The following is a 26,028-nucleotide window of genomic DNA, read 5'->3' on the forward strand; positions in this document are numbered from 1 at the left end:
TTGAGCACTTCGATCTGTGACCCCCGACATGATCAAAGGGGACTCCCTTCTTTGATCGCATCACCGGAAGATCGGTGATGTGATCGAAGACTCAAGGAACCCTCTGCAGTCAGCACTGGGGTCCTAGAAATGACCCCAGGGCTGTCTATTCAGTATGCCTCCTGTTTGGGTACACTATGTGCTGCCCTAACTGCAGCCTGTCATAGTGACACCATATAAAGTATTCGTGTACAGGAGTGTGCTAATACATATAAGTACTTATAAGTAAAAAATAAAGTTGTAAATAAAGTTATCCCTTCATGGGATTAAAATGTGACACAAATTTTTTTTTTTTAAATGAAAAAGGTCCAAAAAGAAAAATAATTATTTTGCATAAAATAAATGTTATTGCCCATACATTCCCTAAAAACAAGAAACCTCCGTATATTAGGTATCTACATGTCCGTAATAACCTGAATAATTAATTGAACAAGCTATTTAGCGTAAAAACGTGAACCGGCTAATCGTGAACAAAAAAAAAATATATGTAGAAAATAGCTTTTTTCTATATTCATGCCGCAAAAATAAATGGTATAACTTACACAGTAAATTTTTTATACACCCCCAAACCATGCAGAAAAAAAAAAAAAATTCTCCTGCATAAAACCAGGCCTCATATAGCCACGTCAATGAAAAAATAAAAAAAAAGTTGTAGCTGCTTAAACGCAGAGATGCGAAAACGGAAAAATGTAGCTGGTCATTAAGGCCTTTTCAGGCCCGGTCATTAAATGGTTAACACTATATTAACTCCATTACTATAACTGTTATACTAATAGTGTAAATAGACTTTTAGATGGCTCAGATAAAGCACAATTGTACACAAAGGGCTGTAAAAAAAGTTGCAATAAATTTAAAGGTTTTAAGTAAAGTGTTTAAATAGGCCACAAAACCGTAAAACAGTCTCTTAATATACTCGCCTTACTTTTTACACTGTTTATGCATCACCAGTCTTTACATATGCCAATGTGGTTACGTGGTGTTCCCGTGGTTGACATCACATGACCATGGAGGCCAGACCAGCATCACAGGAACAGTAAAATAAAACAATTAGTACAGAAGATATATAACTGACAGACAGCTAAGATCTACCATCACTATAGCAAGTGTGTAGCAATCCTATAAGGAAATGCCTTGTTAGTTTCCTGCTCAGTGGAAAAGCTTTCTTTTGGCTGTATATCCAAAATATTTCTAAAAAATTCCAAAGCAATGGGAAAAATGTGGGAAGAGTCGCAAGCCACATGTGTGGCTCCCTCCCTTCTGTTCTTTGGGAGTTACGGAAACAGCCAAGCAGAGCTGGGACCCACATCTATCTGACATTTATGCCATAAATGTCTAAGATGGGAAAAACCCTTTAAAAAATATAAATTGCTTTTGCATTACAAGTGCTAGTACAGTAGAGTATAACACACACATATACTGTCTGGTCTAAAAGTAAGTGGACAGCTGAACATCACACCTACATACCTCCCAACTTTTGGAAAGAGGGACAATACATGCCCATAGTGCTCTCCCACACAGTATCGTGCCCTCCCACACAGTATAATACCCTCATGGTGCCCTCCACACAGCATAGTGCTCTTTACACACAGTATGATTGCCCCATAGTAGTGACTATGAATGGAGGAGATGCCTCATCTGGTCGGTGCTGTGTGTGGCTTGGCGCAGGCAGGCATGATGACGTAACTGCATCAAGCCCATCTATGCCAAGCTGCTCACAGCAGGCATTTAATAGGGAATGGTGGAGCAGGAAGCTGACAGTTTTCCTGCTTCAGCATTGTATTAATCTGTTTCTGCATCCTGTCGAAACAGGGACATGTTTCTGACATCCTGGGACAGCACCTGGAACGGTTCCGCTGGATCTGGGACATTTAGGAGGCATGTACCTATGAGTTTGTTGGATATCCTTTTCAAAACCATGGGCATTGATATTAAGTTGGGCCCCTTTTGTGACCATATCCACCTCCACTCTTCTGTTAACTTTCCACAAGATTTTGAAGCTTGTCTGTAGGAATTTGTGCCTATTCAGCCAAAAGAATTTGTGAGGTCAGGCACTGATGTTGGAATAGAAGGTCTAGCTTCAGTCAGCGTTCCAATTTATCCCAAAGGTGTTTGGGGTTGAGGTCAGGGGTCCACGTAGGCCACTCAAGTTCCTCTACACCAAACTTGTCAAACTATGTTTTTATGGGTCTCACTTTGTGTACAGGGGCACAGTCCTGCTCGAACAGGAAAATGCCTCTCCCAAATGATTGCCACAAAGTTAGAAGTATACAATTGTTTAAAATGTCTTTGTATTTTGTAGCATTAACATTACCCTTCACTGGAAATAAGGGGCCTAGGCCTAACCCAAACCCTGAAAAACAGCCCTGACTTTAATCCTTCCCCTCCACCAAATTTACGGTGGGCATAATGTATCCCAGTAGGTAGCATCCGCCAAACCAAAATTGATCCATCAGATTGCTAGAAGGTGAAACCTGATTCGTCACTCCAGAGAACTCTATTTCACTGCTCCGGTGGTGCTTTACACCACTCCAGCCAATGCTTGGAATTGGGCATTGTCATCTTCGGCTTGTGTGCAGCTGCTCAACCATTGAAACCCACTTCATGAAACTCCCTTCACAATAATATCACTTGCAGTTGACCAGCGTATATCAAGCAAATCAAAAATTTCACAAACTGACTTATGGCAAAGATTGCATCCTATGGCCAACCCAAATTCAAAGTCACGGAGCGCTTCAGTACGACACCTATTACTACCAGTGATGGTCTATGGGAATTGCATGGCGGTGTGCTTGATACTATGGACCTGTCTGCAATGGGTTTTGCTGAAACACCTAAAATTAATAATAAGGGATGTCCACAACATTTTTGGCCATGCATTGTGTGTTTGTGTATATGTTTTTCAATGCCTGAATGCATAGAACTTGGGTTCAGCCACTTTGTATCTCTTTCACAAGTGTAATGGATTATGTAGGTTAAATTTGTTCCATAGATTTTATAGCTGAAATTTAAGGCTGCATTTTCTGATCTCTCTAATTCTGAATGTGGGGGCTTCTTTCAGTACGTTTTATTGTTTTGTGTTATGTATTTCAGTGGATCTTCTATATCTAATGCAACTTTTGTATATTCTTCTTTCAAAAGTTTTCTCTTACAGAACATTCTCCATCTAATATAATTATCCATACTTGGACAATCTCTTTGAAATCCGTTTTGGTGATCAGATCAATTGGATTGCGCAACTCAAGAGTAGTAACATAGATGACTTAATTTAGCTCTAGTGATATTTCTCTAATAGATTTGCTTTGTGACCTTTATTCATTGGTGCTTATTTTCTTGTCACACTCTTGCTTGCATCAACCTCTATGGGTAAAGTTCGTTCTTCATGTAATCCCTAGATTTACTGGTGCTCCTAAGTAGACTACTGATGCATGACCCTGCTATACCTCTTTCTGTGCTTGGTGATCGTAAAACTGGGTGTACAACTCCAGCTTTTATCTTTTGGACAGTAAATCTTTTCCACCAATTCTAATTACTAACAGAACTGCAACACATTCTCAACGCCGTGCCGCACCTTTGGCTAAATCGGAATATTCATCCAAAAAGTTATTTTTCAGATCTCTTCTGCCTGGAGTTGTGTGCCCCGTGACTGACCACAGGGGTTTTCTGGTCTTTCCTATTCCCTTTGTGGGCTCATGTCCCTAAACTTTATATCTTCCAGGTTCCCGCACGCAGTCTGGGCTGCATACACAAAAGTACGTATGCGTTCTTTGCAAATCACATTAGGGGTTGTAGAAGTTTTTTTCTTCTTTTTTTTTTTTCGTGTTCCAGTGTACACATCGGTGTCTAGATTTGCATGTTTCTCTTGTGTGACTGACTAATCTCTTACTAAATCAGTTCTGTTTATAATACAAAGCCAGAAGTCAATCTGTCCATACGCTAAAGTTTTAAAGGAGTTGTATGTAATATTAAAAAAAAGTTTTTTTTTTTTTTAAATATTCCCATAAATTGTTTTATATTTAGTAAAATGGATGTATTAGGGTAATTTAACATATCCGTGCCATTAATTCTCTGCTCTGGTTCCTCAAATTCAAGTTTACAAGGTGTTCTGTACACAATACATCCCTTCACTCTAGTTTCACTCTAAATTACTGGAAGCTCGTGATATGTTTCTGATTTTAGCAGATTAGCATTGATAAGTGTGGACCTGGATACTTAGGAGACTATTCCTATATATAACTGTGAAATGATTTGCAATTTATTCAAGGGATTCTTCAGGACTTCATAATTGCTGCAGTTTGCTTCAGCACAAAGGCAGTGCTGTATTGAGGTGTGTGTTCAGAAACAAATGCACGCGCACGCATTCCTTCACCACAGCTTATTAAATCTCAATTTGAGGGAACTAAATACGGCAGGATGCGATTTTTATCATGGGAGCAAAAGACCGCAATTCTTAAAGATGTTTTATGCAAATAAAATGTAATCACTATATAGATGGAAAGTTCTGCAACTTTCTGGTGTACTTTTATTTACATTTCTCACCATTTTCAAGATATTTGTTTGCACTCGATGAATGAGAACACTCTTGGTTACATTCAGAGGCTAATAAACCGTACTGAATACAGGCCCTTTTACAGGTAAAGTGGTCGTACGAATGCTCGTTCCCGATCATTGCCCTGTGTATACAGGGCAGCGATCAACGAGCAAACGCTCGTTTGTTGGCTGATCGCAACTTTTATGCGGCCAGAAAAATGGTCATTTGTTGGCAGCACAAACTCACCCGTGTAAACAGAGGATGTGCTGCCAACAAAACCAAAAATGTATGGGGACGAACGATCGAATGAAAGATTGATCGTCGCAATACTTGAGATCATTGCTTCATGTTAATGGAGCGAAGTAGCGCAGAACGACACGCTGTATTGTCGATCATCACTTCTTTAACGGGCAGAATATTTGCATGTTTAAAAGGACCTTTTAAGGGGGTTATCTGGGGACCAAAAATTGCTTTGCGTTCATATTTTTATGTCAAAATTCAGTTGATGCTCTGCTCGGAAACTCCAGCTATAGGAAACCCTTGAAGCCACTGACCAAATGTCGGGAGCAGTGCTGGAGTCCTGAACAAAGCGCTAGCTGATGCTCTGCTCGGGGATTCCAGCAATAGGCAGTGACAGTCCCTTGCGGTCATGCCATTGATAACACGCTGACACGAACAGCACAAGAAGCATCCCCTCAGTCACGTGGGGCCGTGTTGGCGCGTCATCAATATTAGAAAATCTCCAGGACTTCTGGGAACCACTTCACTGGGTTTGAACGGCACCGTTTAGTACCGAATTTTTAAATAAAGTATATTATTAAGTGACTTCTTTTTACATAAAAATATGAATTCAAAGCAATTTTTGCTCCCCGGATAACCCCTTTAATGCTTCACGCAGATGAGAAGAGTATACAATTGTATCCAGTTTAGGCAATGCTAGACAGCCTGATACATTGTAGCAAACTACCAAAAAGATTTAAGCATCAGCTGTTAAAGTATTTAGCTCACAGAGCAATGTCTACACTGGATACAATTATACAGTGGTGCTTGAAAGTTTGTGAACCCTTCAGAATTTTCTATATTTCTGCATAAATTTGACCAAAAACGACATCAGATTTTCACACACAAGTCCTAAAAGTAGATAGAATACCAAATCAAACAAATGAGTCAAAAATATTAGACTATCGTTTTTGACGGAATCAGTAGCGCAGTTGAGGGAAGTCCTGGAGCTTAGGTTTCCGTTTTCCTTTCCATTGAGGGGTTAACCTGACAGAAACCTCAGACGGAAAGCCAACGCTGATGTGAACAGGCCCTTAGTACCAGTTTGCATCCTCTGAATGTAAACAAGGGTATTGATCTGCTCACAATGACATTCCTAAAATAAATTAGGTTCGCATATCTTTTCCTAAGAAAATCAAAGTATTCATTAAAATTTTATTTAACTGAAAATATCACTGAAATCAATATGTGGGTTCCTTAAAGAAACAAGTAGTATCCCAGAGTGGGAACTCTTCATAAAGCATAACCTTTTAATCCTCATTCAGATTAAAATGCCCTAGGTAATTCTTTGTGAGCACCAGGTGATAATTGTGGATTGCTTTTTTCATTCAACCCTGGTTGTGTCAGGGATATTTGTGTATCAAAAGAATTACCTAGAGTATTTATTGAATAATGAATAAAGGTTATGTTTTATGAAGAGTTCCCACTATGTGATACTATTTAACTGAAAATAACAAATTTACTTAGTCAGGAAAAATCCTTTGTCACAGGTATATCCAGTACCTCTAAAATATTACTGGTGTCTTTAGAAGAATGTCTACCAGCAAAATAAATTATTATAGAATTGTGTGATGAATATATTCTGCTCTGTGGTTTTCTTAGTGTATGTGCCCACGAGAACTGTCTTTTACGTCTGAAAAGACAGACTGTTTTCAGGAGAAAACAGTTGAGTCGTTTCAGATGTAAAAGCTCCTCCTCGCATTATGCAAGGCGTCTTTGACGCCCGTAATCTTGAGCTGCTCTTCATTGACTTCAATGAAGAACGGCTCAAATTACGTTGCAAAGAAGTGTCCTGCACTTCTTTGACGAGGCTGTATTTTTACGCGTCGTCGTTTGACAGCTGTCAAACGACGACACGTAAATGACAGGTCGTCGGCACAGTACGTCGGCAAACCCATTCAAATGAATGAGCAGATGTTTGCCGACGTATTGTAGCCGTATTTTCAGACGTAAAACGAGGCAAAATACGCCTCGTTTACGTCTGAAAATAGGTCGTGTGTACCCAGCCTCATAGTAACTTACATTGCAGTTGTCTTTACTTTTATCTATGTATCCAAACATAATGGCTGCTGTCGAACCATTAGGGGCTCTACCATTGTCCAGTCCTCCAGGGTTCTGTTCACATCTGGATTGCCCAGAACCACAAAAATGATGGCAGTGACGGATTCGTCACATGATGGACATATATGGACCCCGTTGGACTCACTTTTATTTTGAAAAATATCTTTGCCTGCCATTTTTGACTAGATTTGCAATGGAGGCTCCTAACAGAGTCTCCTATGCAGATGGGGACACAACCTTAGAATGCAAGATTTAACAGCGGATTGGTCAAGTATGAGACCACACATACTTTGCTCCGCTACACTGAATTTGATTGGTCAGAGCAATCACTGCAACTTCAGACTTTAGTCTCATCTAGACACAATTCAAAGGCATAGACTTACCGTATTTACTTCACAGTAAAAGTTACTGTAAAATGACACACGGTATAATAAAGTAAGATACCATTTGAATGGATGCTCTCAAGGGAGTTTATCATATATTCTTGGTATGGATACACATACAAATATCTAACTGAGCACCCCCCATATTGCCCTCTCGTTAATTTTTCACGTGTGTGTGTGTGTGTGTGTGTGTGTGTATGTGTATATATATATTTATATATATATATATATATATATATATCACACATACATACACCGATACAGTACTTTGCAGCATTTTTCCATAAGGGTCTAAAAATGTGCAAAGTAAGAATGCTTTTAAAAGCAGAAGTGTTAATCATTTGTTGTGTTTTTTTGTTTTTTTTAATCAAATAACAAAATACAAATTGAACGGAAGAGAAATCTAAATCTAATCGATATTTGGTGTGACCATTCTTTACCATCGAAACCGCATCAATTCTTCTAGGTGCTCTTGCACAAAGTCATGGATTTTTGTAGGATTATAATCAGGTGTATGATTAATCGATTATGAAAATGATGATCGTAATCACCTGTTTGGTACATGTAGGTTGAAATATAGTCATTAACTGTAACAGAAATAGCTAAGAAGGAGCCTTTAACCTGGATGAGGAATAGAAAACTCTGCTACAAAGGTGAAGTTGTGCCCGTTCCATGTCATAGATCCACCATGGCGAGACTGAGCACAGCAACGAGACAAGAGAGAGCAAGGTAGGTATACTTAATCAACAAGATCTCTCCCAGGCAAAGAGTTCAAGGCAGACTGGGGTTTCAAGATGTACTGTTCAAGCTCTTCTGAAGAAGCACAAAGAAACTGGAAATGTTGAGGACCGTAGACGCAGTGGTCGGCCAAGTAAACTTAGGGCAGCAGATCATGTGTCATTCTTACTTGCCTTCGAAATCGGAAGATGTCCAGCAGTGCCATCAGCTCAGAACTGGCTGAAACCAATGAACCCAGGTACACCCATCTGTTTCGAAAAGTCTAGCTAGAAGTGGTCTTCATGAAAGCATTGTGGCCAAAAACCCATACCTTCGACATGGAAACAAGGCCCGGCGACTCCACTATGCACGAAAACATAGGAACTGGGGTGCAGAAAAATGGCAGCAGGTTCTCTGGACGGAGTCAAAATTTTTAATATTTGGCTGGAACAGAAGGCAGTTTGTTTGCTGAAGAGCAGTACAATCATGAATGTCTTTAGGCAAAAGTGAAGCATGGTGGAGGTTCCTTGCAAGTTTGAGGCTACATTTCAGCAAATGGAGTTGGGGATTTGGTTGGGATTATTGGTGTATACAATGCTGAGAAATACAGGCAGATACTTCATCATGCAATACCATCAGGGAGGCGTCTGTATTTGGCTGGCTACACATTTATTCTGCAGCAGGACAACGACCCCAACATACAGCCAATGCCATTAAGAACTATCTTCGGCATAAAGAAGAACAAGGAGCCCTGGAAGTGATAATATGGCCCCCACAGAGCCCTGATCACAACATAGAGTCTGGGATTACATGAAGAGACTGAAGGATTTAAGGAAGCCTACATCCACATAAGATCTGTGGATAGTTCTCCAAAATGTTTGGAACAACCTCCCTGTCGAGTTCCATCAAAAATTTTGTTCAAGTATACCTAGAAGAATTGATACTGTTTTGAAGGTGGTCACACCAATATTTATTTGATTTCGATTTCTCTTCTGTTCATTCACTTTGCGTTTTTGTTAATTTAAACCTAACACTTCAATCAACCCGACATCTGGCGTATCACGATATTAGTATTGCAGTATATCATGCAACGATCGCTGGTTCAAGTCCCCTAGGGAGACCAGTAAAAAACAGTGAAATTAAAGTTGTTGTTTTTTAATAAATCAAAAATATAAAGTTACAAAAAAACTTGCACAATGTAAAAAACAAAAATTACCATAACAAAGTCTGAACTATTACAATATATCATTCCACACGGTAAGCCCCGTAAATAATGGAAACTGCCAGAATGGATTTTGGTCACTTAATCTCCCACAAATAATGGAATAAAATGTTTCAATAGGAACTACAGCTCGTCCCACAAAAAAAAAATACCGCTCAATTGATAGAAAAATAAAGTTAATGCTTTCAGAATATGGCATAAAACTCTAATTTTATTTTTAACAATCCGTCTTTTTCCTTGTAAAAGTAGTACAATTATAAAAATGTGGTATCACTGTAATCATATTGACCCATAGAATAGAGTTAATGTGCCGTTTTTACCGCACGCTGAACTCCGAACCCCCCCCCCCCCAGAAAAAAATATTGAGGGGAATCTGTTTTTTTTCCTAATCCACCTCACAAATATTTTTTTTTCCCTGTTTCCCCCTACATTATATGGTACAATAAATGATGCTGTAAAAATCTATAACTCGTCCCACAAAAAAAACAAGCCCTCATACGGAAATATTGATGGGAAAAATAAAAAAGTTATAGCTTTTGGAAGGTGGGGAGGAAAAAACGAAAGTGAATCTCCGAAAAATGGCTGCGGCAAGTAAGGATTAACCCGTTAGTGACCGACCCATCGTGTTTCTACGTCTGTCACTAACGGGCCTTATTCCGATGCCATAGACTTTTTACGTTGCGGCATCGGAATAAGTAAACAGAGCAGGGAGCTGTCAGATCTCCCTGCTCTCAGCTGATAGAGGCAGCTGAGGGCTGGGAGCGTCCCTGCTCTGCCGTGTGAGATCGATATTAGTATCGATCTCACACGTTTAACCCCTCAGATGCGGTGCTCAATAGCGAGCACCGCATCTGAGTGGTTTTGGAGAGAGGGAGGGAGCTCCCTCTCATCCCACCGACACCCGGCGATACGATCGCCGGGTGTCTGTGTCTCTAATGGCAGCCGGGGGTCTAAAAGGCCCCACAGGCTGCCTGGAGTGAATGCCTGCTAGATCATGCCGCAGGCATGACCTAGCAGATGCCTGTCCGTGTTAAACGGACAGGCAGTAATACACTGCAATACAAAAGTATTGCAGTGTATTATAAATGCGATCGCAGAATCGCATATTATAGTCCCCTAATGGGACTAGTAAAAAAGTGAAAAAAAAGTTTTAATACAGTTAATTTAAAAAAAAAATGAAAAACCCAGCTTTTCCCCTTACAAAATGCTTTACTATTAAAAAAACAAAATAAAGTAAAAAAGTTACACATATTTGGTATCGCCGCGTCCGTAACGACCCCGACTATAAATCTATTACATTATTTAATCCGCACGGTGAACGCCGTAAAAAAAAAAAAAAATATGGAAAACTTGCTGTTTTCTGTGAATCCTGACTTTAAAAAAAATGTGATAAAAAGTGATCAAAAAGTCGCATCTACTCCAAAATGGTACCAATAAAAACTACAAGTCTTCACGCAAAAAAAAATCCCTCATACAACCACATCGGCGAAAAAATAAAAACTTTACGGCTCTTCAAATATGGAGACACAAAAACAAATAATTTTGAAAAAAAAGCGTTTTTACTGTGTAAAAGTAGTAAAACATACAAAAACTATACAAATTTGGTATCGTTGCAATCGTAACAACCCGCTGAATAAACTTATTGTGTTATTTATACCACACGGTAAACGGCGTAGATTTAGGAGGCAAAAAAGAGTGGCGAAATTTCAGATTTTTTCTATCCCCCCCCCCCCAAAAAAAGTTAATAAAAGTTAATCAATAAATAATATGTACCTAAAAATGGTGCTATTAAAAATTACAACTTGTCCCGCAAAAAACAAGACCTTATACAGCTATGTCGACGCAAAAATAAGAAGGTTATAGCTCTTGGAATGCGACGATTGAAAAACTTAAAAAATAGCTTGGTCATTAAGGTCCAAAATAGGCTGGTCATTAAGGGGTTAAAGTGTAACTAAACATTCCTTCTGACATGTCATAGTGACATGTCAGACGTTTTGATTGGTGGGGGTCTGAGCACTGAGACCCCCACCAATGGCTAAAATGAAACCGCAGAAGCGCTCCTGTAAGCGCTCAGCTGCTTAGTTTCTGTTCGGCTTTTTCCAGAAATCGATGTAGCGGTGTACGGGCTCAATAGAAAATATATGAGCCCGTACACCGCTACATCAGCTTTCCGGAAAAAGCCAAACAGAAACGAAGCGGCTCAGTGCTCACACGAGCGCTTCTGCCGCTTCGTTTTAGCGATTGGTGGGGGTCTCCTTGCTCGTACCCCCACCAATCAAAACTTCTGACATGTCAGAAGTTTGAACGTTTAGTTACCCTTTAATGAAAGCAATCTAAGGCTACATTCACACGAGCGTATCAGATTCACGAGCGTGAAAAACTCGCGTGAATCTGGTCCGTATGTGTTGCGTTATTGCAGCTGTGCTTTGCTAGTGGCATGTGTTATTCACGCACTAGCAAAGCACATCTTTTTATTTTGAATTGATGCGTAAATCACGCACAGCACACGGATGTGCATCCGTGTTGTGTGCGTGATTTTCACGCACCCATTGACTTCAATGGGCGATAGGTGCGAGAAAAACGCACCAATATAGGACATGCAGTGATATTTATGCAACGGACACGCTGCGTGAAAACTCCTGCATGTGTGAACGGCCCCATTGAAGTCAATGGCTCCGTTTGCTGCGCGTGATTTTCCTACGCAGCACACGGACTTTATTCGCGTTCGTCTGAATGAGCTCTTACTTTGCAGCATTTATCCACAACTGCCTAGAAAATGTTCACACTTCTGTATGTATATGATCTAACCATAATTGTGCATTCAAACTTGCAGAATTGTTAAATCTTAAGTTTGTTCCCAAGGGGTGCCCAAACTTTTTGCAGAAGACTGCGTAGGATTTCTTTTGACCTAGACTCCTTTTATATTTTTGTGGGCTAAAATTGCTAAATTGCCTTAACAGAAGGAGCTCCATATAACACGAATTCATCCTAATTGAACTGTAAATACCTTTTCTTTCTTGTCCATTTTTCTCTTTGAAAGATGATCAAGTAGAGGTTTATCTAAAAGAACGTTTGTTCTAGGGATAGCGTCAAAGGGAAACTTTCATCCGTGAAGTGTGATTACTCCTGCTGTTTCGGCATAGCAGGGGCATCTGTAAACGAAACTTTCTTAATCCAAAGGGGCATGAGGGAGGCTCCCTGTAAAATGCGACTTTTTATTTTATTTTTTACCTCCATTCTGACATTGCTTGTGCTCTTCGTTTCTTCTCACCACTTCTGCTTCTTATGTACAATTATCTATTTATTTTAGTAAAACTCATTTGTTTCTCATTTTGTATATTGTACTAAAATAAAGTGGTAACTATTTTTTAAAGGGGAAGTGTATGGTTATGTGTATTTTTTTTATTCTTACAATGTATGTAATTTAACTGTATTTAAAGTAGATCTACAGCACCTTTTAGTAAAACTTTTAAAATTCTAGTTTGACTGCTTTTGTGCCCATCCTTGTGGGGGGGGGGGGGCACGGAGTTGTTTGTGTCCTAATATTGTAGAAGTGTTCTAGCTTTTTCTGTGCCTGCGGAACTCGCATGAATAAAGACACCAATGTATTTATTTTCCTGCAAAATATGTCAACAGTGTATTAAAAAAATCTTTTTCTTACTACTTATCCCTACAGAGCTACTGTTGTCCGGTAAATAAATTTACTGGTGACCTGTTTTTTCTTTGCTCCTGTAACAGGGAGGCAGAAGGACATATTTAAGCAGCACTGTAGTGTTACCCCCCCCCCCCCCTTATTTTGCAAATGTGATTTTAGGTCAATGTACTTGTATATCTGCTTACCTGGTGCTGTGTTTCATAGATGGCCACTGTTAGGTCATGTGATCTCAATTCTGAATCCCTGTATCCTAGAGCGTCTGCTGTAGGGACCGGAGTTCAGTCTCTCTATGCACATCTGAGACTTGCATCGAGGCGCTTATAGACTTGCATTAATAGACTGACTTCCGGTCAGGATACAGAGGGAGAGAACCAAGACCCCGTGATGTGATGGAGGCCCGAAACATAGCGGCTACATGTGAAATACAGCACCAGGTAAGCAGACACACATGACTACATTGCATTGCATCACGTTTGCAAATTGGGGTGAGGAGCAGGGGGAAAAACAAAAGCAGCGCTCTAATACAATGACACTGATTACAGCTGTCCAGATCACAGCTTGCAGGACAACTGTTCATATAGTTTGGTGGTCAGGGGTCTAAAATTTCTTGATGAACATGCCGTCGCTCCCCCATATTATACTGAGTCAACAAGTAGATGATCTTTGGGACGCTATACAAGGCATAGGGACACTGTCTGTGCCATCTTGTGATGTGATTTGTGGTCACGAGTTGTTTTCTTTACTACTAAAATAGTCAAAACTCAACTATGCAGATTTTCTATTTTGGTAGTCGTAAAGAAAAGAATGTGCCATTTATAATACTGATCGTCTTATATGAAAGAGGAGCACATGGGCCCCCTCAGGCACCAGGGCACAGGTGTGACTGCTACCTTTGCACCCCCTATAGCGAAGCCCCTTCTCTAGCAGGCAAAACATGCCTGACTGGGTATAAAGTATACATGTAAAAGGAATGGGATCACTTATTTAGCAGCTCATTCTTCTGTAAGTTAGAAGCAAAACCAAATTATTTTCAACAATGACGTGTTGTCCTCTTTTAATTTTTCTACCTGTATTCTCAATTTGCGTTTATTGAGGGAGAATATGCCTTATGCAGTAAAAGACATGCATTGTAAACATTTAGTATTCTATAAACAGCAGATTAATTTTTAATTGTAGATTTTATACTTTGAAGAAATTCAATCAAACGGCACGAAAAAGTTGTATTTCTAGATTATCTTGTGCATTTTTTTAAATTAAATTAACCCCTGGTAACTTCTTTTGTCGCAGCCAATAGTTTCCACCTACCAAATGATGACGTTTGGCAGAAGTGCCATATTGCCGTCTCCCTATATAAGGCCCAGTTCACACAGTGTTTTTGGACGCGGAAACCGTATCTGAATAGGTGCCAAAAAGAGCCGAATCCGCCTCCCGTTGATTTAAATTGGAGGTGAAGGCGTTTTTCAGCAGCGGCTTTTTGTGGCTTGCGGTAAAAAAAAAAAGCGGCATGCTCGGTCTTGCTGCAGTTCCGCCTCTGACCTCCCATTGAAATCAATGGGAGGCGCAGAGAGCATTTTTCACTAAGTTTTTTGGCCGTGATGCTCAATGGCTGCGGGCGAAATCGCGTCAAGAAATTGCAGCGAGTTAAAATCTACCTCAAAATTCCTGAAGGAATGCAAAAAAAACTCAGTGTGAACAGGGCCTAATATGGGCTACCGATTTTGCCATAATTATTTTCTTAAACCATTGTTTAGTATTGGATTTTTTTTCAAACACCTAAATGGCACGTCTAGCGATGGCTTTAGTTTAAATTGTTTTTGTGACTAAGGACTCATGCACACGACCTTGCCCGTAATCACTGGCCATGATGACGGGCACGGCCGCGGACAGCCATCCGCATTTTCGACATGTCCTATCTTTTGTGGAGGCTTTCTATGGCCCGGACACCATCCCGTAAATATATGGGAAGGTTTCCGTGGTCAATAGAAATTAATGGGTCCGTAATTGTGGCCCGTAATTGGGGTCCGCAATTACGGACGAATTCTACGGTCATGTGCATGGGGCCTAAGTATTTGAGTTTCACAAAGCTTCGTTAGATGTAATGAAACGTGAACTTGCAGACACTGATTCAAGAAATGCTTCCCAGTTAATATATAATTTTCTTGCCTTATTTTTTATTTTATCTTTTACCATTCAGTATTTTGTCCTTTAAAGGAGTTGTCAAGGTTCTGCTGACTATCGACCTGTCTCCAATCTCTCTTTCGGCTCTAAACTCCTGAAACACTTGGTGTACTCAAATTATCTCCTGATGGCTAAATTTAACAGCGACTACTTTTTTATTGATTCTTCTGGATCTCTTCGCAGTGTTTGACACCGTAGACCTCCAACTCAATATCTCCACTCTATTGGCCTTAAGGGTACATCGCTCTCTTGCTTTTCTTCCTACCTCTCTGACCGCTCGTTCAGTGTATAATTTGCTGGCTCTACTACTTCTCTTCCCCTTGCTGTTGGGGATCAGTCCTAGGCTCCCACTTCTCTCTCTACACAGCTTCTTTTGAACAAACCATCAGCAGATTTGTCTTCCAGTACCATCTCCATGCTGATGTCACCCAATTATATACTTCCCGTGACCGCATCCCTCCACTACTACAAAACACCAGTGATTCGGTCAGCCATCTTTGACATCATGTCCTGTCAAACTACATTTTTAAAAAATTGAGCTCCTTGTTTCCACCATCTACTCACCTACTTTAACCTGATGTTTCCATCTCAGTGTGAGGTACTACAATAACTCCTGGGCATAACGCCCGCTGTCTTGGGGTTATACTTGATACAGATCCTTCCATTACTCCTCATATTCAATCACTTGCATCCTTTTGCCAGCTTTACCTCAAAAACATCCCCAGACTCAGCCCTTTTCTTGCTACCAAAACAGCTTGATGTTACTCTGATTCACTATCTTCTTGACTACTGTAACTCATTATTAATCTGTCTTCCCCCTCACTGAACTCTCCTCTCTCCATTCTATCCTGAATGCAGCAGCTAAACTAGACTTTGCGGCCAACCGCTACACCAATGCCTCTACCCTATGCCAGTCACTTCACTGGTTGCCCATTCACTTTTAGAATAAAATGTAAACTTATACAAGGTTCTCTACAGTGCTGCACTCCCTCATCTCTGCCTACCACTCTACCCATGTTCTACATTCTGCCAAAGATCTGACTAACATCCCCCATACTCCGAACATCCCACTCCAGTTTTTAAGACATTTTTCATGCTGCACCAGTTCTCTGGAACATGCTACCATGAACAATCAGATTATTTCCAAACATCCACAGCTTTTAAGGATGCCCTCAAAACATGTCTTTTGTTAGATCTTAAAGCTTTGCGTACTACCCGATTTTTATAAAAGATGGCTGGACCATTGTACTAAACAAGCACTTTTTACATTTTGGGTCACCCCCTTTTTCCTCAAAGATTATAAACTCTTGCGAGCAGAGTCCTCACTCCTTGTCTGATTTGTTCGTTTTGTCACTATGTAATGTTTACAATTCAGAGGTAACCTGTACAGACAAAAGTGTTGCAGAATATGTTGGTACTATATAAAAGTTGATGATGAGGATGATATTTACTAATAATAATATAATTTATCATCTAGATACACTAAGTTAAACAACTTGTTCCAAATTTGAAGTTTCTTTCTGGGACTTCTTCAGGAAGTGTCAATAGATATTTTCTATGTCCAAGAAAGATGTCAATGCCTGGGTAGAGGGAGGGACAGTAGCCGTTGCCCATATTCTGGTCTCTTCACAACACGTTTTTCTCCTTTTGTTTACGTGTAGGTTGGGAAAGCATGTGTTTTTTAACATTAAGAGCCTATGGGTGACGCATGGTATACGTCACAGGCATACGCTTAATGCATACATCATGCATAGTCTTTTCACCATAGACTATAATGGTATCTGTTTAACGAATATGTCCGTAATGAAATCTTATGACCCCCCCCCCCCCCCCAGCTCATGGCATATCCATTTTAATGTATACCATTACAGTCTTTGATGGATGTCACTGTTGGGGCATTTGTCACTTCTTATGTTTTATGTGTATATCTGTAGCTTTTCCCGGCGTATATATTGAACTTCTGCCATTTAACGTGATGTGAACTAGGCCTTATTTCTAAACCACACAACAGTTTATTTACTTCAGTTGCTGCTTCTTTTATTCTAGCATGCAATAATACTTTTTCATATATCTATTATAGTCCCGAGACCCCTTTTTGTTTCGTTTTTATTTCAAGATTTTTTTTTTTTTTTTTTTTTTTAAAAACATTACTCTAACTTTATATATATTTAATTTCACAGATAAAAGTATACAAAGTCTTGCAAAAGAGGATCTCAAATTAACCGACTCCTCAAAGAAGAAATCACACAGTGCCTCACCAAGGAAAGGTAAAAGATCCTTAATCCTGAAGCTGAAGAGAGTTCGCAAGCACTCCGGTATCAGTGTGTATAAGACCCAAAATTCAAAGACTCCTCAGAAGAAGGACAAATTACAGAAAAGTCCAGTTTGTCGCAAGAAACTATACAGAGCACGCCCAGTGTTTACCTACAAAAAAAGGAGGAGTCTTCGTACCAGTAAAAGTTTTCCAAATCTAGTAGGGAGACGTATCCTCCACTTGTTTGATGATGGGGAGCAAGAAGTCTGGTTCCGTGGTAAAGTGCTGCAGGTGCACCGCTGTTCACATGACCTGCGTGACACACAATTTGAGGTATGGTATGATGATGAGCCGGGCACTCGATATATCTTAGAGCTACTACAAGACTATGAGAAAGGTTGGCTGAGGCTGGATGATTGAATTGGTCCTTTATAAACAATTAAGCAGTCACACAGTAGCCCAGGCTGGCCTGGAGCGTTTTGATTAACTGAACATTTAAAAATTCTCCTCATTTTGGGAGGAAAATTTGATTACTGAAAAACCATTGTTCCTCCTTTTACATTTTCGGTAACCTTGAGAGTTTCGGAAGTTTACTTTTTTTTATGCACATTTTTAACCAGGCATTCTGGATTCCAGTGTATTGTGATAGTAAATACTGTATTAAGAACTTTTCTCTTTTAATATACAAACGTGCTTTTAAAACCATTCTTTTTATTTGTTTAGTATTTTCATGTGTACTGTATAATATTTCGTTGGTTCTGTTAAACAAGGATAATGTATCAAGAGTTGCAAAATCTTAGACTATCCAGTTGTATTAAAGCATATCTCCACTTTGAACAACATTACACCGTTTAAATGTACTTTTAAAATATTGAGTCTGCATATATTTTTGCTTTATTTTGAAATGCATCATGCGTTGTTCGCCATTCATGTCCATAGCAGCTTTTCAAATTCGGCTGGCTGCTTTTGGGAAGAAAGCCACGCTTCGCAGACTTCCGTTTTAGTTGCCACAATGCATTGCACTGTGATAATAGAATACCAACACACTACTGAATTTAAGGCTGGATTCACATGGGATTGTAATGCTGTGTATTTTCCGCACTGTTTTCGGAGCAAAATCCGCACTTGTTACGTTCAGATTTTGTTGCAAATTTATACATTGAAAAGGGTGAAATCTGCATTGTACATTCAGAACAGAATGAGCATACTCTGAAACTGGCATAAATTTATAGCGGTAACCTATTCTAGTTCGTAACTGGCATAGATTTCTCATTACACCCAAAAGCGTTTTGGTCAAAAAATATCCCTAAAGATATGTTCACACGTAAAAAAAAACGGCTGAGTATTACGAGGCTGTTTTGAAGGTAAAACAGCCTCTGATTTCAAAGTGTTCTTGAAGATAAAAATTAAGCGCTTTTTATTTATTTATATATATATATATATATATATATATATATATATATATATATATACACACACACATTTTAAGCTGGTTTGAAGACGTATTTTGGGGTGTTTTTTTTTTTATGTCCATGGAAAATCCACTCCAAAAAGCCTCAAGAAGTGACATGCTACTTTTTACAAGTTGTTTTCCTGAATTCAGCAGCGTAAAAATATGCCTTGTGAACAGCAGTGTATTTCCCATTGAAATCAATGGTAAACACTTTGCAGGCTTATTTCAAGTATATTTTGGAGCGTAATCTGATACTTTTACGCTCCAAAATCAGCTGTGTGAACGTACCCTTTGTGTCATTAGCTAGATAATACCTGATGAAGTTGTCTCAGAGTCTACCATTATTCACAGGATAGGTGAAAACGGTCTGATCATGTGGGCCCCAACGCTGGGACCATCACCGATTTTACAGGAGCAGGTCCCAAATCTCCCTTCCTCCTCACTGTTTAGTCCTTATTCATAGCTTTTTTGCAAGTGAAAATGCCACTATTTAGCCTCACATTCACGGACTTCAAAGGGAATTAGCTTTGTAGTTCATAAGGCACAGATTTTGTCAGCAACCTAAATCTAAATCAGCTGCGCTGAAAAAAACCAAAACGGTCTAGGCACTGAATCTGCCAGAAAATGCCAACTTAAATCAATGGAAAGTGGATATAACCGCTGTGTAAATATACCCTCAGCCTCATTTCCCACTGAAGATGCAGAACATGGCAAAATATGTTGGGGAGGCTGTGAATTTTAACTATGGCTGCATTATAGCAATACATTAATCACAACTGTATTCTGTTTACTGCAGATCTACCGGTTCTTTCAACTCCTCAACATTTGCCGTAACTATCTTATGGAAGGGAAGGGGGGAGTATGGAGTGGGCTATTTGGCTGAGTCCGCTCTATTCTCTGAGTGTCGGCTGTATCTTACAGCCAACACTTCACTGTAACATCCAGGATCGAAGATAACTCAGATCCCAGCCGGTTAACCACTTAGATGCTGGGGTCCATAGCGACCACGGTATCTTATCCATTAGAAAAAGGGGGCCCCCCTCCATCATCCTATCGGCCCCTCTGCGATGGTGTTCAGGGCAGCCTGGGGGACTAATGTGCTCCTATTAAGCCCTGCCAGAAGTGGGTATTAGTTGGATGGCTGGTACAATACACTATCACTTGTTCGTCATCTAGGGTGACACTAAAAAAATATGTAAAAACAGTTCATGTACAAAATAATGAAAAAAATATTAGAAGTAAAATTTTTTAAAATTAATCCTCATTTGTATTGCCATGTGCGTAAAAGTCCAAACTATTGCAATATAACTTTATTTAACCTCCAGGATGAACACTGAAAAAAACAAAACACGTAATCTGCTGGGGTTTTTTTGGTCACCTTAGCTACCCCAAATTACAATAAAAGTGATCAAAAAGTCGTATGTACCCAAAAATGGTACCAATAAAAATTACAGCTCGGCCCGCAAAAACAAGTTCTCCCACCGCTCCATTGACGGAAAAATCAAAAAAAGTTATGACTTTCAGAATATGGCAACAAAATAATTTTTTTAACAAAGTTTTTTTTCTTTGTAAAAGTACTACATCATAAAAAGACTGTATAAATTTAGTATCACCATGATCCTATTGACATGCAGAGTTAACATGTCATGTAAATCGCACCGTGAACTCCGTAAAAACAAAACCCATATGCAATGTTAAAATCGCAGGGTTTTTTCTTATTCCACAATACAAGTAATTTTTCCCCACTTTCCCAGTACATTATATGCTATATTTAAATGGGGCCATTAAGAAACAACTCGTCCCTCAGTCAAAATCCCTCATACGGCTATGTAGATGGAAAAATAAAAAACTTACGGCTTTGAAAGTTGGGGAGGAAAAAAAACAAAAATTCAAATAAATTAAAAAGGCTGCGGCGGCAAGGGGTTAAAACACAAAAATGAGGGTGCAATTTGTTTTTTTGTTTTTTTTACAATAATAAGTTTTATCTAGCTAAGGACATTTAGGGATATGTTTTGGCTGAAAGGCACTTGGGTATATTACCTAGCTAGGGGACAATTATATGGTGGTTGTGATTTCCCTTTCTGTCTCACGAACAACTTAGTCTGAAAGCAAAATAGGTTGGAATAAGATGGGCATACGTAAATCGCCCCACTGTGTTGTGCCTAGTGCAGGTTCTGAGAGGTCGGTGCATGACTCCAATTCAAAGAATACTAAAGATACATTCAAGCCTTGCATTTGGTACAATACAATACATGTGTACGGTTCAGTGATCTGTTCTGAAGGACTTTTACACTTCTTAAATTGAGTTTGAAGTAGTCCTTAAAGGGGTTCCACATTTACAAAGACCAGTTTACAAACAATTGGCAAAACGTTGAAAACATTTTTTTGTTTAAATTCTTTCAAGGCAGTCATTTGACGTTCACTGTGATACCATTTCATGTGATCATGGGGCCAATAACTCCTAACCGTGTTCACGTACTAAATTCACTTTGGCTCAGGGGACTGGGAAGGAATTCATAAGATGGTAGATTTCAGGCAAGCATTATAAAGTTTTTAACCCCATTTAATAATCATTGGGACAGCTTTTTCTTTCTGATCTTATGGATTATTAGTTGTAGCAATAATTTATGCTGTTGACCATCTTTAAGCAGCCAGTGTGGCCACATAGACAGGCTGTCCCTATAAAAGCTGTCCCTGCACTATGAAAAAAAATTGTAACGCAGGAGGAAAAGTTGACAATAGCGTTCATTCTGCTCGCTGCTTTCATTTTGTTCTAGAAACATGGCGTATGTAGTCTGCTTGCTAGGAACACCACCTCTTTTCTTTGCACCAGTTTTCACCCGTAAACACTACTTGACAGTTATACATATCTGAATTAATTTCCCACAGATTACACTGCAGCTCGATGATCCTAGTATTAATTTAACTCTGCATTATTCAACTTCACAATACCATACGTCCAAACCAGAGATTTAGCGCTGTTCTACAGTCTCTCACTTTTTATTAAAAACAAAATGATTTCCTTTATGGGCCATTTATGGCTTTTATATTTTAAGGTTTTTTTACACAGTTGTTTTGGTACACTTTGCAATAAAAAAAATATTTGGATCTACTATTGTCTGCATTTGTATGAAATCAGAAAGTTCTTTATTTTTTTATTTTTTTTTGTCTGTCATGTGTAAGTTGTAAATGATGGTTTAATGTTTTACATGCATACTATAAGGAACAATCCGTGCCTTAAACTAGTTCAACATTAAAAGTATGTACGTGTTTTGTATTTTTGTTTTATTCATGTTTCACAAGTTTTCCAAAATCAATACTGGATACAATACTATAAGACAAAACACTACTTTGGCTAAGAAATACTGGACGCTACATTGTAAGATAACCCACCAATGCCAAAATGTCCATCCATTTACATAGATGGTATATACAAGAAATGGTTGGGCTATGATCTGGGCCACACACTCTGGTTGTAGTGTAACTGCTGCATTCCTATGGTGTTTTGTTGTTCCTATTTAGCCAAAACTTTTCTGATGGAAAAAGAAAGAATCAAGGAAAACATTCTAGGTCGCCTGCCTTTTTAAATTTGATCTCGCTTTTGGCTTAAAAAAATCATGCAGCAATTGTCACATATCCCCTGTGTGTCTGACACAGATGCTCCCAAAGCTGGCCCCAAAGTAGATAGTACCCACTGATTTAAGAAATCAAAAGGTCTTTTAAGATGACGTTACCAGATCACAATCAACTATTTGGCCATCCCTTAAATATACTTTGCAATCATTATGTAATATATGCTCAGATTTCCTTCTAACAAAGCTTTTCTGGAAAATCTCACTTTCTCAGACTACCAAAGCACAATGTGCAAAGGGTAGTCTAAAACGGTGGTGGGCATTTTACATATAAGCAAAGGGCACACTAGAAAGGACGAACGGCAGCATCTTTTCAAAAGGAGCGCACAAGGTATGTATAGTAAAACATTTTTTACTTTGGACCAGAGGGTCACCTTAAATACTGTATATAAACTATATAATTGCAATGCATCACGAAGTTCAATCAAGCCTTTATGAAGATTTTACAGATGTCTGTAGTTAGATGGTGGCAAATGGACACTTTAAAGCAAAAAGGGGGGAAACACTGTAATTAGAACATTTCTTACATACACCATACTTTATATTGAGAGTAAGGAATACTCAAACTCCATACAACCAGCCAATGCTTACTATCTCCAATGAACCTCTTCCTCTCAATGGGAGCATACAATTGCTTTTGCTTTTTGTTGATGTAGAGTCTACAGCAGGGGTGGGCAAACTTTTTGACTCGCGGGCCACAATGGGTTCTAAAATTTGACAGAGGGGCCGGGCCAGGAGCATTTGGAGGGAGTGTTTGGGCCGGATATACTAAAGCATTAAATGTAGTGTGTGCAAACCTCATAGCACAGTAAGAACACTACAACCCAATTTATTAACTGTCTTTCAAATGTGAAAAATAGCCCTTATCAGTTAATAAATTTGTCTCAAGGAATATGCAAGATATGGCATTTACATACTATTTCGCAGATACTGGGAGGAGGAAATGTAAATAGATTAAAATAACATACGCACTGTGATTTATCAAGAAAAAAGTTCTGTTGACTCTGTAAATTAGCTGCCAACCTCTGAGCAGTAGCCGCCCGTTCTTGTGTTGACTGCTTGCTAGCATAGTTTGCATGCTTCGTGGCAAAGTGACGGCTGATATTGTACTCTTTGAAAACCGAAGGGCTTAATGGTGACGTGAAACGAAGTGAAAATTAAAGTGAAATAAAGAGAAATACGCGCCACATTAACCCCTTAATGACCGGGCCATTTTGCACGTTAATGACCAAGGATTATTTTTTGTTTTTTCACGGTCGCATTCCAAGAGTCGTAACTCTTTTTTTATTCCGTCGACATAGCCGTATAAGGGCTTGTTTTTTCCGGGACGAGTTGTATTTTGTAATTGTACCATTTTTAGATGCTTATAACATATTGATTAACTTTTATTAACTTTATTTTAGGAGAGAATTGAAAATAAGCAGCTATTCCAGCATTAATTTTCACGTTATAAATTTAAGCCGTTTACTATGCAGCGTAAATAACATGTTAACTTTATTCTATGGGTCGGCACGATTACAGGGATACCAAATGTGTAAAGGTTTTATATGTTTTTTCTACGTTTGCACAATAAAAACCCTTTTAGAAAAAAATTACTTGTTTTTGCATCGCCGCGTTCCAAGAGCCGTCATTTTTTTATTTTTCCGTCGATGTGGCCGTACGTGGGATTGATTTTTGCGGGACAATGTGTAGTTTTCATTAGTACTATTTTGGGGTACATAGGACTTATAGATGAACTTTTATTTTATTTTTTATGGGGGGAATGGGAGAAAAGAGAGAATTTTGCCGTTGTTTTTTGCGTTTTCTTTGGACGCCGTTCATCCGGCGGTTTAATTAATGTGTTCATTTTATTGGTCAAGTTGTTACGATCGCGGGGATACCATATATGTGTATGTGTGATTTGTTTTGACCGTTTTATTAAATAAAACCACTTTTTGGGGCAAAAAAGTAGTTTTATTTGACTTTGACTGTAATTTTTTTTATTTTTTTTTTCACAAACTTTATTTAACTGTTTTACTTTTTTTTTTTTAGTCCCACCAGGGGACTTCACTATGCGATGTGCCGATCGCATATATAATGCTTTGGTATACTTCGTATACCAAAGCATTATTGCCTGTCAGTGTAAAACTGACAGGCAACCTGTTAGGTCATGCCTCTGGCATCGCCTAACAGGCAGATGCTGAAGACAGACCTGGGGGTCTTTGTTAGACCCCCGGCTGTCATGGAAACCCGACGGCGACCCGCGATTTGTTTGCGGGGGCGCCGATCGGGAGACAGATGGAGTTCCCCCCTCTGTCAAACACATTAAATGCCGCTGTCACTGACAGCGGCATTTAATGGGTTAAACTGCCGGAATCGGCGCGTGCTTCGATTCCGGCAGTTGCAGCAGGAGCCAGGCTGTGTATAACAGCCGTGCTCCTGCCGCTGATCGCGTGGGTAAACTGTCAGTACCCGCGCGATCACAGGACGGATATATCCGTCCTCCTGCGCGAACTAGCAGCTGCTGAGGACGGATATATCTTGGACAAGTTCGGCGGGCCGGATTAAAAAGCCTAACGGGCCGTATGTGGCCCGCGGGCCGTAGTTTGCCCATGTCTGGTCTACAGGCTTGTGGTCTGTAATTTAAATAGGGACGTGTCAGTGAAGCCCGGTCTGTCCACAGCTCTTGGGCCAATTGGCATAACTAGGAGCACCATGCACTTTACGTTCACTTTGAACTTCATGAGGATGTGTTGAGTAAATTATGGTAGAACCGATAAAAACACAGGGACATATACAAAAACACCGAAAAAGGCCATACTTACAAATGGACACAGCCAGGCCAGAAATGCTTATGAAAGGGCGAGCAGGTGCTTTAAATAATAATAGCCACTCCCACTAGTCTTGAGGGGAGTGGTGTGTGGTGCATGGGATGTGTAGTAAGAAATAATAAATGAATAGTGTGTGTGCAAGTGTAATACTATAAGTGAAATATAGGGGGCAGTAATAAATGAAGTGCCTCAATAGAAATACATGGATAATGGGGTGCAAGTGAGTGAAACATGGAGGGATAGTGTGTACGTCATGAGGCACAACGTGTATAGCCAGGTAGAAGCCTATTTGTGACGCCTTGATAATTCATAGAGCGGGCTACCCTGCTTGCTATGCCAAACAACAACACACCATGCTCTCCCAGCATCAAAGACCCGGCTGTGTCCAAGAGAAGCGAATATACATAATAATGAAAAATACCTGGGGTATTGGTAATCATTTTGGCCAAAAGGACGCAAGCTCGCAATCCACGACAAGGATCCCCAGACTTGCGAGTCCCTAAATCCTAAACTGGAACAACTGGAATCAGCATTTCTGGCCTGTCTGTGTCCATTTGTAAGTATGGCCTTTTTTGAGTAAATTATGGTAGTTTAAAAGCTGAAAAAACATGATCAGAAATAAATGACAAAATGAATCTTACATGTACCAGAAAAATGATGAATAGGCTATATAATAATTTAGTCAACTCTAACCTCAAAAAATAAAATATGTATTTTTCTCACATCAAAAACCCTTCACACTTTGTGTGGCTGTGGCCGAGGATTAGGGATTCCGCTCCTCCTCACATGCACTTCAGTGCAAGAGCTCCAACAATGA

General features: G+C 39.5%; 1 protein-coding gene and 1 long non-coding RNA gene across 2 annotated transcripts in view; one reads left to right on the plus strand and one right to left on the minus strand.

The window, feature by feature from the left end:
• C3H15orf39 (chromosome 3 C15orf39 homolog) overlaps positions 1-18,158 on the plus strand; it is a 47,808-nt gene extending 29,650 nt beyond the window's left edge. Inside the window, exon 3 of the mRNA XM_075857861.1 lies at positions 17,243-18,158. Coding sequence (XP_075713976.1) covers positions 17,243-17,736 — 494 coding nt within the window. The 3' untranslated portion in view covers positions 17,737-18,158. The remainder of the gene's footprint in view (positions 1-17,242) is intronic.
• LOC142749604 (uncharacterized) overlaps positions 17,459-26,028 on the minus strand; it is a 53,482-nt gene continuing 44,912 nt past the window's right edge. Inside the window, exon 3 of the long non-coding RNA XR_012882430.1 lies at positions 17,459-17,628. This is a non-coding gene — a long non-coding RNA (uncharacterized LOC142749604). The remainder of the gene's footprint in view (positions 17,629-26,028) is intronic.

The sequence above is a fragment of the Rhinoderma darwinii genome, chromosome 3, assembly GCF_050947455.1.
Source record: "Rhinoderma darwinii isolate aRhiDar2 chromosome 3, aRhiDar2.hap1, whole genome shotgun sequence".
Classification (NCBI taxonomy): Eukaryota; Metazoa; Chordata; class Amphibia; order Anura; family Rhinodermatidae; genus Rhinoderma; species Rhinoderma darwinii.